At 56.6% G+C, this 12,558-nt stretch overlaps 1 protein-coding gene across 2 annotated transcripts in view; it reads left to right on the top strand.

The window, feature by feature from the left end:
• The window catches only part of PHF2 (PHD finger protein 2), an 88,343-nt gene extending 80,004 nt beyond the window's left edge, over positions 1 to 8,339 (top strand). For both annotated transcript variants that reach the window (XM_015093025.4, XM_027964191.3), the window contains exons 18-22: positions 1,721 to 1,995; positions 3,972 to 4,067; positions 4,589 to 4,698; positions 5,304 to 5,694; positions 6,354 to 8,339. In XM_015093025.4, the coding sequence (XP_014948511.3) occupies positions 1,721 to 1,995; positions 3,972 to 4,067; positions 4,589 to 4,698; positions 5,304 to 5,694; positions 6,354 to 6,442 (961 nt within the window). In that variant the 3' untranslated portion in view covers positions 6,443 to 8,339. The remainder of the gene's footprint in view (positions 1 to 1,720; positions 1,996 to 3,971; positions 4,068 to 4,588; positions 4,699 to 5,303; positions 5,695 to 6,353) is intronic.
• Positions 8,340 to 12,558: the final 4,219 nt, after the last annotated feature.

Below are 12,558 nucleotides of genomic sequence, written 5' to 3'. Positions count from 1 at the left end.
CTCTCAGTTGCAGCTGAGCTGGGCTGGGACCACGACGTCCAGATGGCACAGGCAGGCGGCTGGCTTCCATGCTGGCTCCCGGAGGACCCTCATGGTGGGTGTCCTGGCCCCCACCCTCCCATCCCTGCAGGAAGCCTGGCGTTTGTCCAGGCCATAAGGCTGGGTGAGGATCCCTGAGACCTTCAGGGCCTCATCTGCAGAGCACTGGAGAGCCTGGTACAGAGTGTGGGGGGCCATCTATCAGCTCTTGCTGGCTCTCATACTTGGCCGGGGCGGGGGGTCCGTCCCTGCTCAGAAAGCATCAGTGATGATTGTATAGCAATGATACTACTGCTCCCAAACGCCATGTGCTCCTGACTGGGTCTGGGTGTCCCTCTGCCTTCGTGGCACGGGACAGTGGGGGTTGGGAGGGCACTGGGGCAGGTGGAAGGTCTGGTGGAGGGCTCCTAACTCTCCACAGCGGTCTGATCATACTTGATTTTTCCCACTGTTTGTGGCTTTGGAACCATAATCCATCCGCTTCTAGCAAAAGCCCAAAACACTGCGGTCCAGTACGTCTTGGGCGGGGCTGGGGGAAGCAGTATTCATGGAGGACTGCCCAGAGAGGCGCCCGTCCGTCGCTGCCTCCTGGCTTAGGGCGGAGTCCCTGGCCTGGAGCCCAGCAGTACCCCTCTCAGGATGACTTTTGTCCAAGCTTGTCTCGGTGGGCCCCCAGGAACACAGGGGACCACCCTCTGTGTCTGTGCTTCCTGGGGCCAGCTCTATTTCCCTGTACCCTCCAACCTCAGTTTTGGGAACCTTATGTCTGAGCAGGGATTTCTTCTCATTTTAATGTCTTACTAGAGATGCCTCAAACACTTCTTGGAAGTCGGGGAGGGGGCAGGGACCATGCAGAACCACCAGTGTGGTTCTGTGGGTACACTTTGTGGTGCTGCTTTTGTGTTCTGGCAGCCCTGTGGGTATATCCATCCCCCAGGGGCACATGGGGCAAGCCAGAGGGGGCCTGAGTGTCACACATGCAAGACAGGCCCACTGCTGGACCTCCTGGGCCTCCTGGGTCTGTGACCAGGGAGGAGAGCCAAGCAGTGTGCCATTCCAGGCCCTGCTTCCTCAGGAACCAGGGGGCAATGAGAGGTATGGCCAGGCTCCCCAGAAGCTGGGGTGGGCTATCCTGACCCAGGTGGACAAATGTCTGGGGTGATGAGCGAGGGTGAGGGTGTGGGTGCAGATGCAGTCATGAAAAGATGGTGTGGGTCACCTGGGGAGATGGAGTGCCATGGGAGGGAGAGGGCTGAGCCGCCCCATCTCAGGTGCTGGATGAGATGTGGGGGAAGCACCCACGACGGGGGCTTAGTGCAGGAGCCCATGGTGGGCGCAGGGGTGCGCAGAGAATGGAAGAGGGAGGGAGAGGTGGCCTGGGTCCTTGGGGGGAATCTGCTTGTTGACCTCATGATGGGAGAGATTAGGAGCACCTTTGTCTGCCCCTCCCTTGTCCACTCCCTCCATTTCCCCCTCCCTCTTTTCTCTATTTATGCCCCTCTATGTCCCAAGGCCTCCAGCCCTCCTTTTGATGTTGGCGGATGGGGGGCAGAGGGTAGAGGAAGTGGGTACCCCATGGAAAGGATCAGCCCCCACCGTCCTCCCCCCACGCCCTCTGCTGGCTGCTGAGTGGGAGGATATGTGGGCCGTGGGCTGAGTGCCTGTCTCTCTGTGCCTCCAGCCAGCCCCCCGCCTCCCCCAGCACACAGGAAGCCATTCAGGGAATGCTGTCCATGGCCAACCTGCAGGCTTCCGACTCCTGCCTGCAGACCACGTGGGGTGCTGGCCAGGCCAAGGGCAGCTCGCTGGCCGCCCATGGCGCCCGGAAGAACGGGGCTGGTGGGAAGAGCGCAGGCAAGCGGTTGCTGAAGAGGGCGGCCAAGAACAGTGTGGACCTGGACGATTATGAGGAGGAGCAGGACCACCTGGACGCCTGCTTCAAGGACTCGGACTATGGTGAGCGCTGCTGTGCAGGGAGAGGTGCCTGTCCTGGGTGCTGGGGGCGGGCCCCAGACCCTCTTGCGGATGTAATTCACAGACCTGAGACGTTTCCCTTTAGAAGCATGCAACTCAGCGGTGCTTGGTGTATTCAGAGGGATGGGTGTGCTGCCGTCAGCACCCCCGATTGGAGAGCATTTCATCGAAGGAAACCCTGCCCTCTGCCCATTAAGAGTCAATATGCCTCCCCTGCTTTATGCTGATTTATGCCAACTCATGGATTTTCCTCATCTGGACGTGTCATGAGAACAGAATTGCACAATGCTTGGTCTTCGGTGCTTGGCCTCTTTCATTAGCATACCCTTTTTATTTTAACTTATAGTAACACATTGGTCATTTGTTTATGCGTGTTTTTGGCTGCGCTGGGTCTTCACTGGTGCACGTGGGCTTCCTCTAGTTGTGGTGAGCGGGGTCTACCCTTCCTTGCGGTGCACTGACTGCTCACTGTGGTGGCTTCTCTTGTTGTGGAGCACAGGCTCTAGGCACACGGGCCTCAGTACTTGCAGCACGCATGCTCGGTAGTTGCAGTGTGCGGGCTCTAGTGTGTGCAGGCTTCGCTGGTTGTGTCGCACGGGCTGTGTTGCTCCACAGCATGTGAGCTCTTCCTGGCCCAGGGATTGAACCTGTGTCCCCTGCACCGGCAGATGGGTTCTGTACCACCAGGGAAGTCCTCCTCAGCATACTCTTCAGGCTTCATCCACATTGTAGCACGTGTCAGCTTTGTTCCTTTTACTGGCTGGATAACATTCCACTGGGTGGACACACCACATTTGTTTATCCCTTCATCCATCCCCAGGCACTTGGGTGGCTTCCACCTGTCGGCAGTTGTGAATAGGGCTGCTGCAGGGGGTTTTGTGTGGCCTGTGTCTGTGGTGTCTGGCTGGGTCACTGCACCTTCTGAGACTCTGCCTGACTGTCCTTCACGTGGCTGTACCACTTCATAGACATGTTGAGACCACATCCATTCTGTGTCTGTGTAAACAGAGAAACCAGGGCCCAGAGTGGCCAAGTCTGAGGTGGGCAGTAAGTTGGTGGCTGGGCCATAGCTGCGGCCTCTGCCCAGGGGCATGGCCCCTCACCTCACACTGTAGCCCCTCCAGGCCCAGCGCTTCAGGTTCCAAAACAGTCTGAAGGAGTTGCTGTTGGCCGCCTGGGAGATTTGGAGCAAGGACCCACCTCCACGCCTTGGCCCACTGCCCGGGATGTCCCAGTCCCCACGGGCTGCGGTGTGCTTCTCAGGGCGGGGGGTGTGCTGCCCCCACGGTGCAGGGCCTATCTTCAGTGCAGTCCTGATGGTGTGAGGCCGCACCACTGTCCTGGAGAGCCCTCCCGCAGTGAGGCTGGGTGTGTCCTCTCTGGTGGACACTTTCAGGCCTCGCTGGTGGGGGCTGTCATGGTCTGACAGGCTGACAGTGGGGTGAACTCCATTTGGGGGGCACCCTTGGGACATGGGGCAGGTCCTGGGGGTTAAAGCTATTGATAATAGGAGGAGGCACCCAGTGAGTCACCCAGGACTGCTGTGTGGGTCTCCCTGCTCTAGAGACTTGTCGAGGAGAGTCTGGGGTCCTTCGAGCCAGCTAGCTCCATGGACATCAGAGATTCCCTTCTCTGACAGCAACAGAAGAGATGTCTTGAGAATTGGGCATTCAAGTGGGTGTGGCAGCCAGGCTGGGGTAGGCATGGCTGGTTGGGTGCCATGGGGGCTGGATGGAACCCCTTGTCTGGCCTCTCTGGACCCCAGGGGTGCCTGGGCTGAACGATTTCAGAGGCCAGCTGTGCCTGTGCACGGGGCAACCACTCCTGGAGGGCTGGTGCTATGGAGCCTGAAGACGGCCCTGGGGGATGCCGGTCACAGGGTCTGCCAGCAGCCTGCAGCTCCCGTCTTCCTGGGGCCACACCAGCAGCTCAGTCCTTCCTCCTCTTTCCGCCTCTAGTTTACCCCTCCCTGGAGTCGGATGAGGACAGTCCTGTTTTCAAGTCCCGATCCAAGAAGAGGAAAGGCTCAGATGATGCCCCCTATAGCCCGACAGGTAGCGCTGGGGGCTGGGAGGGGGGAGGTCTGTCCACACAGAATGCCAGCAGTCGTGTTGCACACCCACTGGCTCTGTGGCTCAGACAGGGTGTCTGTTGCCTGCAGGAACCTGACTGGGGCTCCACTTCAATCCCAGGACCTCAGCCCGGTGCTCTTGCAAACACTCAAAGGCATCCCGGCTCCTGCCAGTAGGGCAGTGCAGTGTCCCTGTGGAGCGCGGGCCCTCTGCCTTGGCTCTCCTCGACGAGCATCCCTGGGAGGGTCCCGTTTGCCCTTGGCCCCCATCATGGCAGCCAACAGAGTGGGGTCTGGTTCCCCTAACACACTCCCTTCCTGACCCCTCCAGTCCTACTGCTGTAGGGCAACCATCCCCACATGAGGTTGGGGCTCTTGCTGAGCTTCCCCAAAATGTGACTTGTCCCTGGGATTCAGGGACAGATTAGGGCAGGGCTGGGATATCCGGGAGGGCGCCCAGACACTGGGTGGTGACTTGAGGCAGGCTGACCTTCTTTCCTACAGCGCGGGTTGGCCCATCGGTGCCAAGGCAAGACAGGCCTGTGCGCGAGGGGACCAGAGTGGCCTCCATTGAGACTGGGCTGGCAGCTGCCGCAGCCAAACTGTCCCAGCAGGTGAGGAGAGTGACCCTGCCTGGGCTTAGGCTCCCCCCGATGCCTTTGCTCCCCCCACTTTCATGCACGGGGATCATCCAGGCTGGGGCTGTCACAGCCTTGGGGACATTTGAGTATTGCTGACCCTGGTTCCTTTAGGCTCCCAGGTCCATGCTAGTGGAAAGCAGAGAAGCTGGGAACTGGTGCCAGAAGTCCCATGGCAGCTCACAGTGGGGTGGTGGGGAAAGGGGGGTTAGGGAGATGGGGGAGGGACCCATACTACATGTCCACCAGTAGGCGAGCTCAGATTGGGCAGGGTCTGTCCACTACAGCTGAGTGCTGATGCCATGTCTTGGATGTCCCCATGTCCAGGACGGCCTGCCTCACAGAGTGGGGCCTGGTGGTCCCTCCACAGACTCCAGTACTGTTCTGGGGGGCTCGTGGTGGCTAGAGGTGGGCTTGGGCATGGTCCAGCCCTTTCTGCTCCTGCAGTGCTGACTTGCTCAGCTCCATGGGAGAAGCCTTGTCCACAGTAGACCAGGTTGCTCCCAGGTTGCAGGCTGCTCCCCAGGGTCTGGGGTCTGGCCAGCCCTGTGGGGTGACACGCCTGCATGCTTTGTTCAAAGGAGGAGCAGAAAAGCAAAAAGAAAAAGAACACCAAAAGGAAGCTGGCTCCCAACACCACCTCCCCCTCTGCCTCCACCTCGGCCAGCACCACCTCGGCCAGCACCACCTCGGCCTCCACCACCTCGGCCTCCACCACGTCGGCCTCCACCACCCCGGCCTCCACCACCCCAGCCTCCACCAGCACGGCCAGCAGCCAGGCCTCACAGGAGGGCAGCTCACCTGAGCCCCCACCAGAGTCCCACAGCAGCAGCCTGGTCGACCATGAGTACACAGCAGCTGGCACCTTCACTGGGGCCCAAGCCGGCCGTGCCTCTCAGCCCATGGCCCCTGGGGTCTTCCTCACGCAGAGGAGGCCCTCCTCATCATCCCCCAACAACACCGCTGCCAAAGGTACCTTGCTTGGCGACCCTGAGTTGCCTATGAGTGACCACAGGTCTCTGTCCCTGCAGCCATGAGTTTCTGTGACCAGGCCCTCAGTCAGTGTGTGAGAGAAATGGCTCCTTTCAAGACTGACCTCTGGTTGCTCGCCTCGGGGTAGGGGATTGGGGGGAGGTTCTGGGTACCTTGGAGCTAGGTCCATTCCTTTAGACTACCAGGGCCTTGGCTTTGGGTCCTGGCTTGGAGACAGAGTGTGGTTGATGGTTTGCTGAGGGTTCACTGGGAGGTGGCCCAGGCTCCTCCATGTGATTTAGGGGTGGAACAGCTGGCTGGGTCCTATGGTATCCCCACTGTCACCCCAGGCCCACTGCGCCCTGGCCGTGAGCCCCAGCCAGCCATGGGCGTGGGGAGTGTAGCTCTAGGTTGCCCTAATGCCATCCCTGGACTGTTCCTGCTGCACACGCCATGCCCCAGCCCCTTGTCGACATAGCTTCTGCATGGGGCATTTTGTCGACAATTGATGGTTTTGGAGGGATGCAGAGCTCACTGTACTTGGGCATCGCACACCCATCTTACAGAAAGGATGTGGGCTCAGTGAGGGATTACAGACCCCCATCCCATATGCTGCTCCTCTCACTTACCAGTCTTTTTTGTGTCTCCACCTCCACCAGGAAAACGTACAAAAAAGGGCATGGCCACTGCCAAACAGAGGCTTGGGAAAATTTTGAAAATTCATCGGAATGGAAAACTGCTCCTTTAAAGTTTGGAAAGCCAGGATCCTTCTGCTCCACTCAGGACCCCCGGAGCCCCGCTAGAACATCAGCCCCCAGGAGGGTGGCCTTGCTGCCTCACCCAGGGAGGGCCTGGCCTCCTCCCAGCAAACACCCCCCTCACATGAGCATCTGTTGCTTCAGCAGGCGGAGCTTGCCAATGTGGACAGACGTCCTTTCTCAAGTTGCTTAGAGTGACCAGTTCCCGAAACATGGCCCCGCCCATTTGAGGACCATTCCAGTTTCAGGACAGCCTCCAGGCATCCCCGAGCATGGGTGTGATTGCAGGGCCTCTGCAGCTCTGCTGGGAGCATGAGTCCTTCAAGGAAGGAGGAGTGAGCCAATGCTCATCAGGCCCAGAGTCTGAGCTGGCCACAGACTGGTAGCCTCCAGAGGCTTAAAAAAAGGCAAAGAACACTAGAGAGGAAGAGGAGGAGAAATCGGGGTGTGTATGTGCCCCCCTTCTCTTCCCAAGTGATTCTCAGACAAGTCCAGAGAGTGTTCGGTCCGGTTAGGAGAGAAGTCTCTGTGCTCTCCAGATAGTGGGTGGTGGGCCGGATGGTGGGTATTGTGCCCTGAATGTCTGGGGCATTTCTTGGGGCCGGCTGGGGCTGGCAGCAGGGTCAGTGTGTCAGTGGGGGCGAACTGGAGCCATCATGGGGTCCCCGGGGAAGGGCTCAGGCCCAGCCACAGTGTGGCATCCCAGGGGCCCAGGCTAAGCCACGTGGGTGGGCCTCATCCAGCCTGACCATCTATACTCCGAGAAGCACTTCCCAGCCAAAGCACTCCACCATATGCCTGGTGGGGCAGGTGGTGGCCGGGGGGCCCCAGGACTTGGGGGCCAGGCACTTCTATCTTGTCACGTGCTGACGTTTGGTGTCGAGTGCACGGGTGGCTCCTGGACCACGTGTCTGCCCATCGACATGGAGGGGCTGGATTTGTTTCTCAGGCAATCCTGTATTTTAATTTTAGATGTATTTCCTGAAGCATATTTTTCATAGAATGTAGCGTGTAAATAGCTTTTTAAATAACTTCTTTTTTATAAGAGTAAAAGTATCTTTAGGAATTTCTTTCTATAGAGTCCTTCATTAACATTTATACGAGTTTTTTGCCGAGTATGATGAGCAGTTGGGTTTCCGATGCTTTTCCTTCTTTCTTTGTATTATTATGGTTATTATTATTATTTTTTCTTTTAGGAACTAAGGTATTGCCTGAAAAACAAGTGATGTCTGTGCAGCCTTATATCTGTCTTTACAGAAGCATACGTACACACAAGATCTATTTCAGATACATTTGGAGAGGAATCTTCAACTTGAATACCAGCTCTTTCTTTCCTTCTTGTTGACGAAGGGGGTGGGGGTACAGTTACTTTACTAGCACCTTGTGAAGTGTTTCTGTGTTTTGTGATGCTGTAATTTATTAATGTTTGTAGCTTTTTATATTTGTACATTTCTTATGAGCTTTGTTTATATGCCCATCCCTGGGTGTTCTGTCCATGAGGAGAGGCAGCTTTGTGTGGGCCTTGCCATACTTGCTCATCCTGTTTGTGGGGGGAGACACAGCCCCGGGGCCCAGAGGCTGGAAGGGGCAAGCCTCACGGGGCCCTGACTATTCTGACCCAGCGTTTGGAAGGTTTCCTTTCCTGTCCTTGTTGAACATTTATATAATCTAACCTGGCCATCAAGCTGTTCTCTCTCTTCCTCTCTTTTATTTTTTTAATTTTATTATTATTATTTTGGCAACATGTACATTTCTAACAAAGTTTATTGTGGCTATTAAAGTGTTTTATTTCCCAATTCATATTACTCTTGTATCGAGTCCATGAGGTCTAAGGTAACTTAGATCAAAGTTTTAAAAGAGTAAAAATATTTCCGGTTTTGTACAGAACCATGTCTTTGTCGTTTTTGCCTCGTTCGCTGTTGTCCACTCTGCAGTGAAGATGGTGGGGGTCTTGGACACTGGGGAGAGGAGTGGACCAGTGTGGTGGGCTGGGTTTAAGGGTGGGCAGTCAGGCCAGGCCCAGGCCCTGGCTGCCAGCATTCCCCTTGGAAAGCCCTTGGATTGTACTTCCCTATACCCCAAAGCTACAGCACCCTGAGCCAGCCTGTAGGAGCAGGCAGAAGAGACCCTTGGTCAGAGTGGGCAGCCTTTGAGACCCTGGCAATACCAGCCCCAGCGCCAAGCATCCTCAGGTGCCTGCAGTATAGTCTTAGTGTCTTAGTGTTCACAGGCATGCAGTTTAGCGACTCCAGTGACAGGCACCCGAGAATGTGTGCAGGATTTCAGTCTAAATCTGATGTTATTTACAACAGATGAACAAAAGCAGATCTCCCCATCCCACCCTGACAGATGCACAGTGAAGGGCACAGTGAAGATCAAAGATGAGGGAGAAAGAGCACCTAGCCAGAGGGGACCGCCACAGAGGAGACTTTGGGCCCACGCTGGGGCTGCCCTAGCTACATGGCATCTCAGACTTTGCTGGGCCCTGGGATGCAGTGTTCAGTTGCACAGCCTGAATCTGCTCTGCTGGACCCCACAACTGGGGCCTCTGCATATCCCCAGATTAGGCACTCACCCTGTCTGGCAGCTCTCCTGTCCTTGCCCAGATCCAGCCAGATTCTGCCCTGTGGATCCCCCAGGGGTCCCCACACCCTCATCCCATAGCCACCGAAGGACCGTGCTGAGCCCTGGGCTGTTCTGTGCATCCTGCCCCCCAGGACTGGCTCTGGCTGTCCAGCCTCTGAGTTGGAGTCCTTGAGGCTGAGTTATCTGGGTGCTCCTTGGGTCTCCCCACCCCCCAGCATGGCTGTGGGGATTGTGTCTTCAGAGGGCCACCTGGGACCTAGGGCCCTGGGCTTGGGGAGGGCTCCCAGAAGGTGCCCAGAGTCTCTTCCCTGGCCCTAGGCCCTGTTCTGGGCTGTACCCATATCATCCTGGGGCAGCCTGGCCTGGTTGTGCTCTGGGCCCTCGCTGTGACCCCAGCAGTCCACGTGTCCAGGAATGACTGTAGGTGGACCCAGGCTGTGCATTTCTCAGTATGCCTATAGCGGGGGCAGCAAAGGGCCTGTGTTGCTCCATGCTTGGTGCTGACTGTGGCCCTTGAGAGGTCTTCTCATCTCCATGCAAGGCCACTGAGAAAGCTCCCTGCCTGGCTCCACGGACCCAACCCCTCATTTGACAGATAAACTAAGGCTCAGACTGAAGCCCTCCGTGGATGACACTTGAGTGCTCCGGGATCGTCCCTTGCTCAATCATTATTTCTCAACCTCCTGGCAACAGGTGGCTGCCCATGTAAGTGGAACACCACCATCGTATCAAGGCAGCTCCAAGGGGCCACAGGGTGCTGGCAGCAGGGTCCTGGAGAGCCATCTGACCAGCAACAAACTTCTCAAAAGGAAACATAAAGGGTTGCACGTTAAGCCTCTGAGATGCTGGCGCTGTTTGTTTGTTATTGCAGGCTGCCCTAGCTCTGCCTGAGACTCGTGAGTGGCTGGTGTCCTGTGCATTGAACATGGCATAAGTAACAAACTGCCTCAACTCAACTTACAAAGTGGAGCTGAAGTTTACAGTCATTTTTCCAAGCACCTGTTGAGTTCCAGGCTCCATGTTGAGAAACTTACAGAGGCTTCATCAGGGTCGATTTTACCAAGGGGAAATTTTGCCTCACGTGGGACTCACACTGTCACCTGCTCCCTTTTGCTGTGGGAGAGTCCTGATGAGACACCCGTGGTGTCGTCTTATACTCCAGGTGAAAGAAGGGAGTTTGGGAGGTTCCCTGGAGCAGCCCATGAGATGAAAATGTCTTCAGCAACACAAGCAAAGGCCTCAGGGCAGGTGACCAGACCTCAGGGTGATCAGATGGTGGGAGGTGGGGCAGCAGCTGGCTCAGAGCCGCGGAGGGTGTCCACACAGTAGGGATGCGGCAGGCCCTGGGAAACCCCTGTAGGTGAGCAAGCAGCCTGCCGCAGGATAGGCTGAGGAAAAGGGGATTTCTTTCCACCGGGGCTCCTTTCCCCCTAGGGTCCGGCTCTTTCTAGGGCTCCCTCCCCTTCTGACATCTGCCCCCCGCCCCCATCCCTCTCTACCCCTTGTGCCCATCAGGCACATGTTACCACTGTGCAAGTGGAGAGGGAGCTCAGCACCACCAACAGCCCAGTCTGCTTTGCATGGTCCTGCCTAGATGCTCAGAGCCTTAAACCGACCCAGGGCCAGTCCCCAAACTCAGGAAAGGGTCCCGTGTGGTGCCTTGGGGCAATACTAAGAGTGACCACCAGGGGGCAGGGGAGGGCCAGGAACGACCTGTCCTGCGATAGCAACGTGAGTTCATTTAGTGCTAAGTGTCCTTCAGGCAAGACCCTGAGGCTAATGGCGGAAGGGACTGATGTGGGCAAAGAGAAGTTATCAGCATGCTGTGAGGGTTGGGAGGGAGATGATAATAATCAGTTCACCTTCAGTTCAGTTCGGTTCAGTCGCTCAGTTGTGTCCGACTCTTTGCGACCCCATGAATCGCAGCACGCCAGGCCTTCCTGTCCATCACCAACTCCCGGTCCTGAACTATTTAAGCGCTGGGTGTGCCAGGGCCTATTTAAGTATCTGGCATATATTATTAGCACATTCACACCTCACAACTACCCTCTGACGAAGGTCCTACAACTGTCTCTGTCTTGCCAAGGGGGAAGCTGAGGTACAGACTCTCACAGCTGGTGGAGCTAGGGTGCAAGTCAAGTCCAGGCAGGACAGTTACAGGGCCCTTGAGCTTGTGAGAGACATCCTGCTGCAGACTTCCCAAGACGCAGGAGAAAGAGCTGTGCCAGAGCAGAAAGGAGCTACCGTTCAAAGGCCCTGAGGTGGGGGCAAGGTGAAGTGCCATCTTTGAGGATGGCTGGAGTAGAGGCTGAGCACAGGGGAGGGGACAGAAGTCAGGCAGGGCAGCAGTTTTCTTGCCTGACTCTCTGCTCCATCACGGGGGTCTCCCCCTTTTCCAGGATGCACAGAGACCTTTGAATCACCCCTCCCCAAACCCCACGTTCCCCTCTGGACCCAGCCCACCCTCCCTCTGTGCACAGCCCAGAACAAGGAGCCCTCTTTGCAGATGAAGACCCTGAGGCAGGTCTTCTGTTGGACACATGGCTACTGGGGGTCTCTGCTTCCTTGCCCATGGTTCTAAGAGGCTGCGCAGTGTGTGGGAGACAGAGTGAAGAGTGCTTACCATCCAAGGTTTAAAGAAAAAGATGCTGCTGATATAAAACTTAAGACTGTGTTCCCAGCCCTGTGGAAAAAAACTCCTTAGCAGTAATGATAATGGTTCATAAAATTCATGTCAAAGACATTAGATGCTGGTGCTAAATTCCATGGGTTTCATGTTGTGATTATGCTACCAGTGTGGTACACTTTCCTGAGTGCCTACTGTGTGCTGGGCAGAGTGCCATGCAGTTTCCCAAGGCTAACCACTTGCCACTGCCCCCTACACCTCAGGTTTGGGTCCTGGGGCTGGGAGGCCTTTCTGAGGAGGTGACCTTTGGGCAGAGCCCAGAGATCGTGGGGGAAGAGTGCCGAGGCCAAGGGAACAGTAGAGCAAAGGCCCAGGGACAGGATCAAGCTTTGTGAAGAACAGTGGGGAAGGTGTGAGTGGAGAGCTTGGCAGGGCCAGGGTTCCAGCAAGGCTTCTTCTGCCCCAATCCTTGGTCCAGGCTGTGTTCCCTGCCCCTTCTGACCCAAAGAGCCTGTGGAAGGCTTCACCTCGCCTGGCTGTGGAACCTGGAGCTGGCTTCAGCTTCTTCATCTTGAGTGACTGATATCTCAAACCCACACAGAAATTCCATGGGGCCAACTTCTCCCTTTGGGTCACCATTCCCACCGGACCCTCTGCTGGAGCACGCTCCTCTCTTCCACCTGTCTGACCTGACAGCCCGTCGGCTGTGTTCTCTCAGGCAGGCCACTTCCCCTCTCTGGGCCTCTTCTTCCATCGGCCTTCCTGATGAGGAGGAGACAGATGAAGCCGGGAGCTGGAGATGAAGGGGTGGAATGTCCCCACCTGGTCTCCCCCAGGTCTTCTCTGCTATGGCCTGCAGACGCCTGCCCACTCAGAAGGGAAGCTGCAAAAGGA

This window comes from Ovis aries, chromosome 2 (genome assembly GCF_016772045.2).
Source record: "Ovis aries strain OAR_USU_Benz2616 breed Rambouillet chromosome 2, ARS-UI_Ramb_v3.0, whole genome shotgun sequence".
In the NCBI taxonomy this organism is placed as follows: domain Eukaryota; kingdom Metazoa; phylum Chordata; class Mammalia; order Artiodactyla; family Bovidae; genus Ovis; species Ovis aries.
Note: the sequence above shows the minus strand (reverse complement) of the source record. Positions and strands in the feature narration are given on the sequence as shown.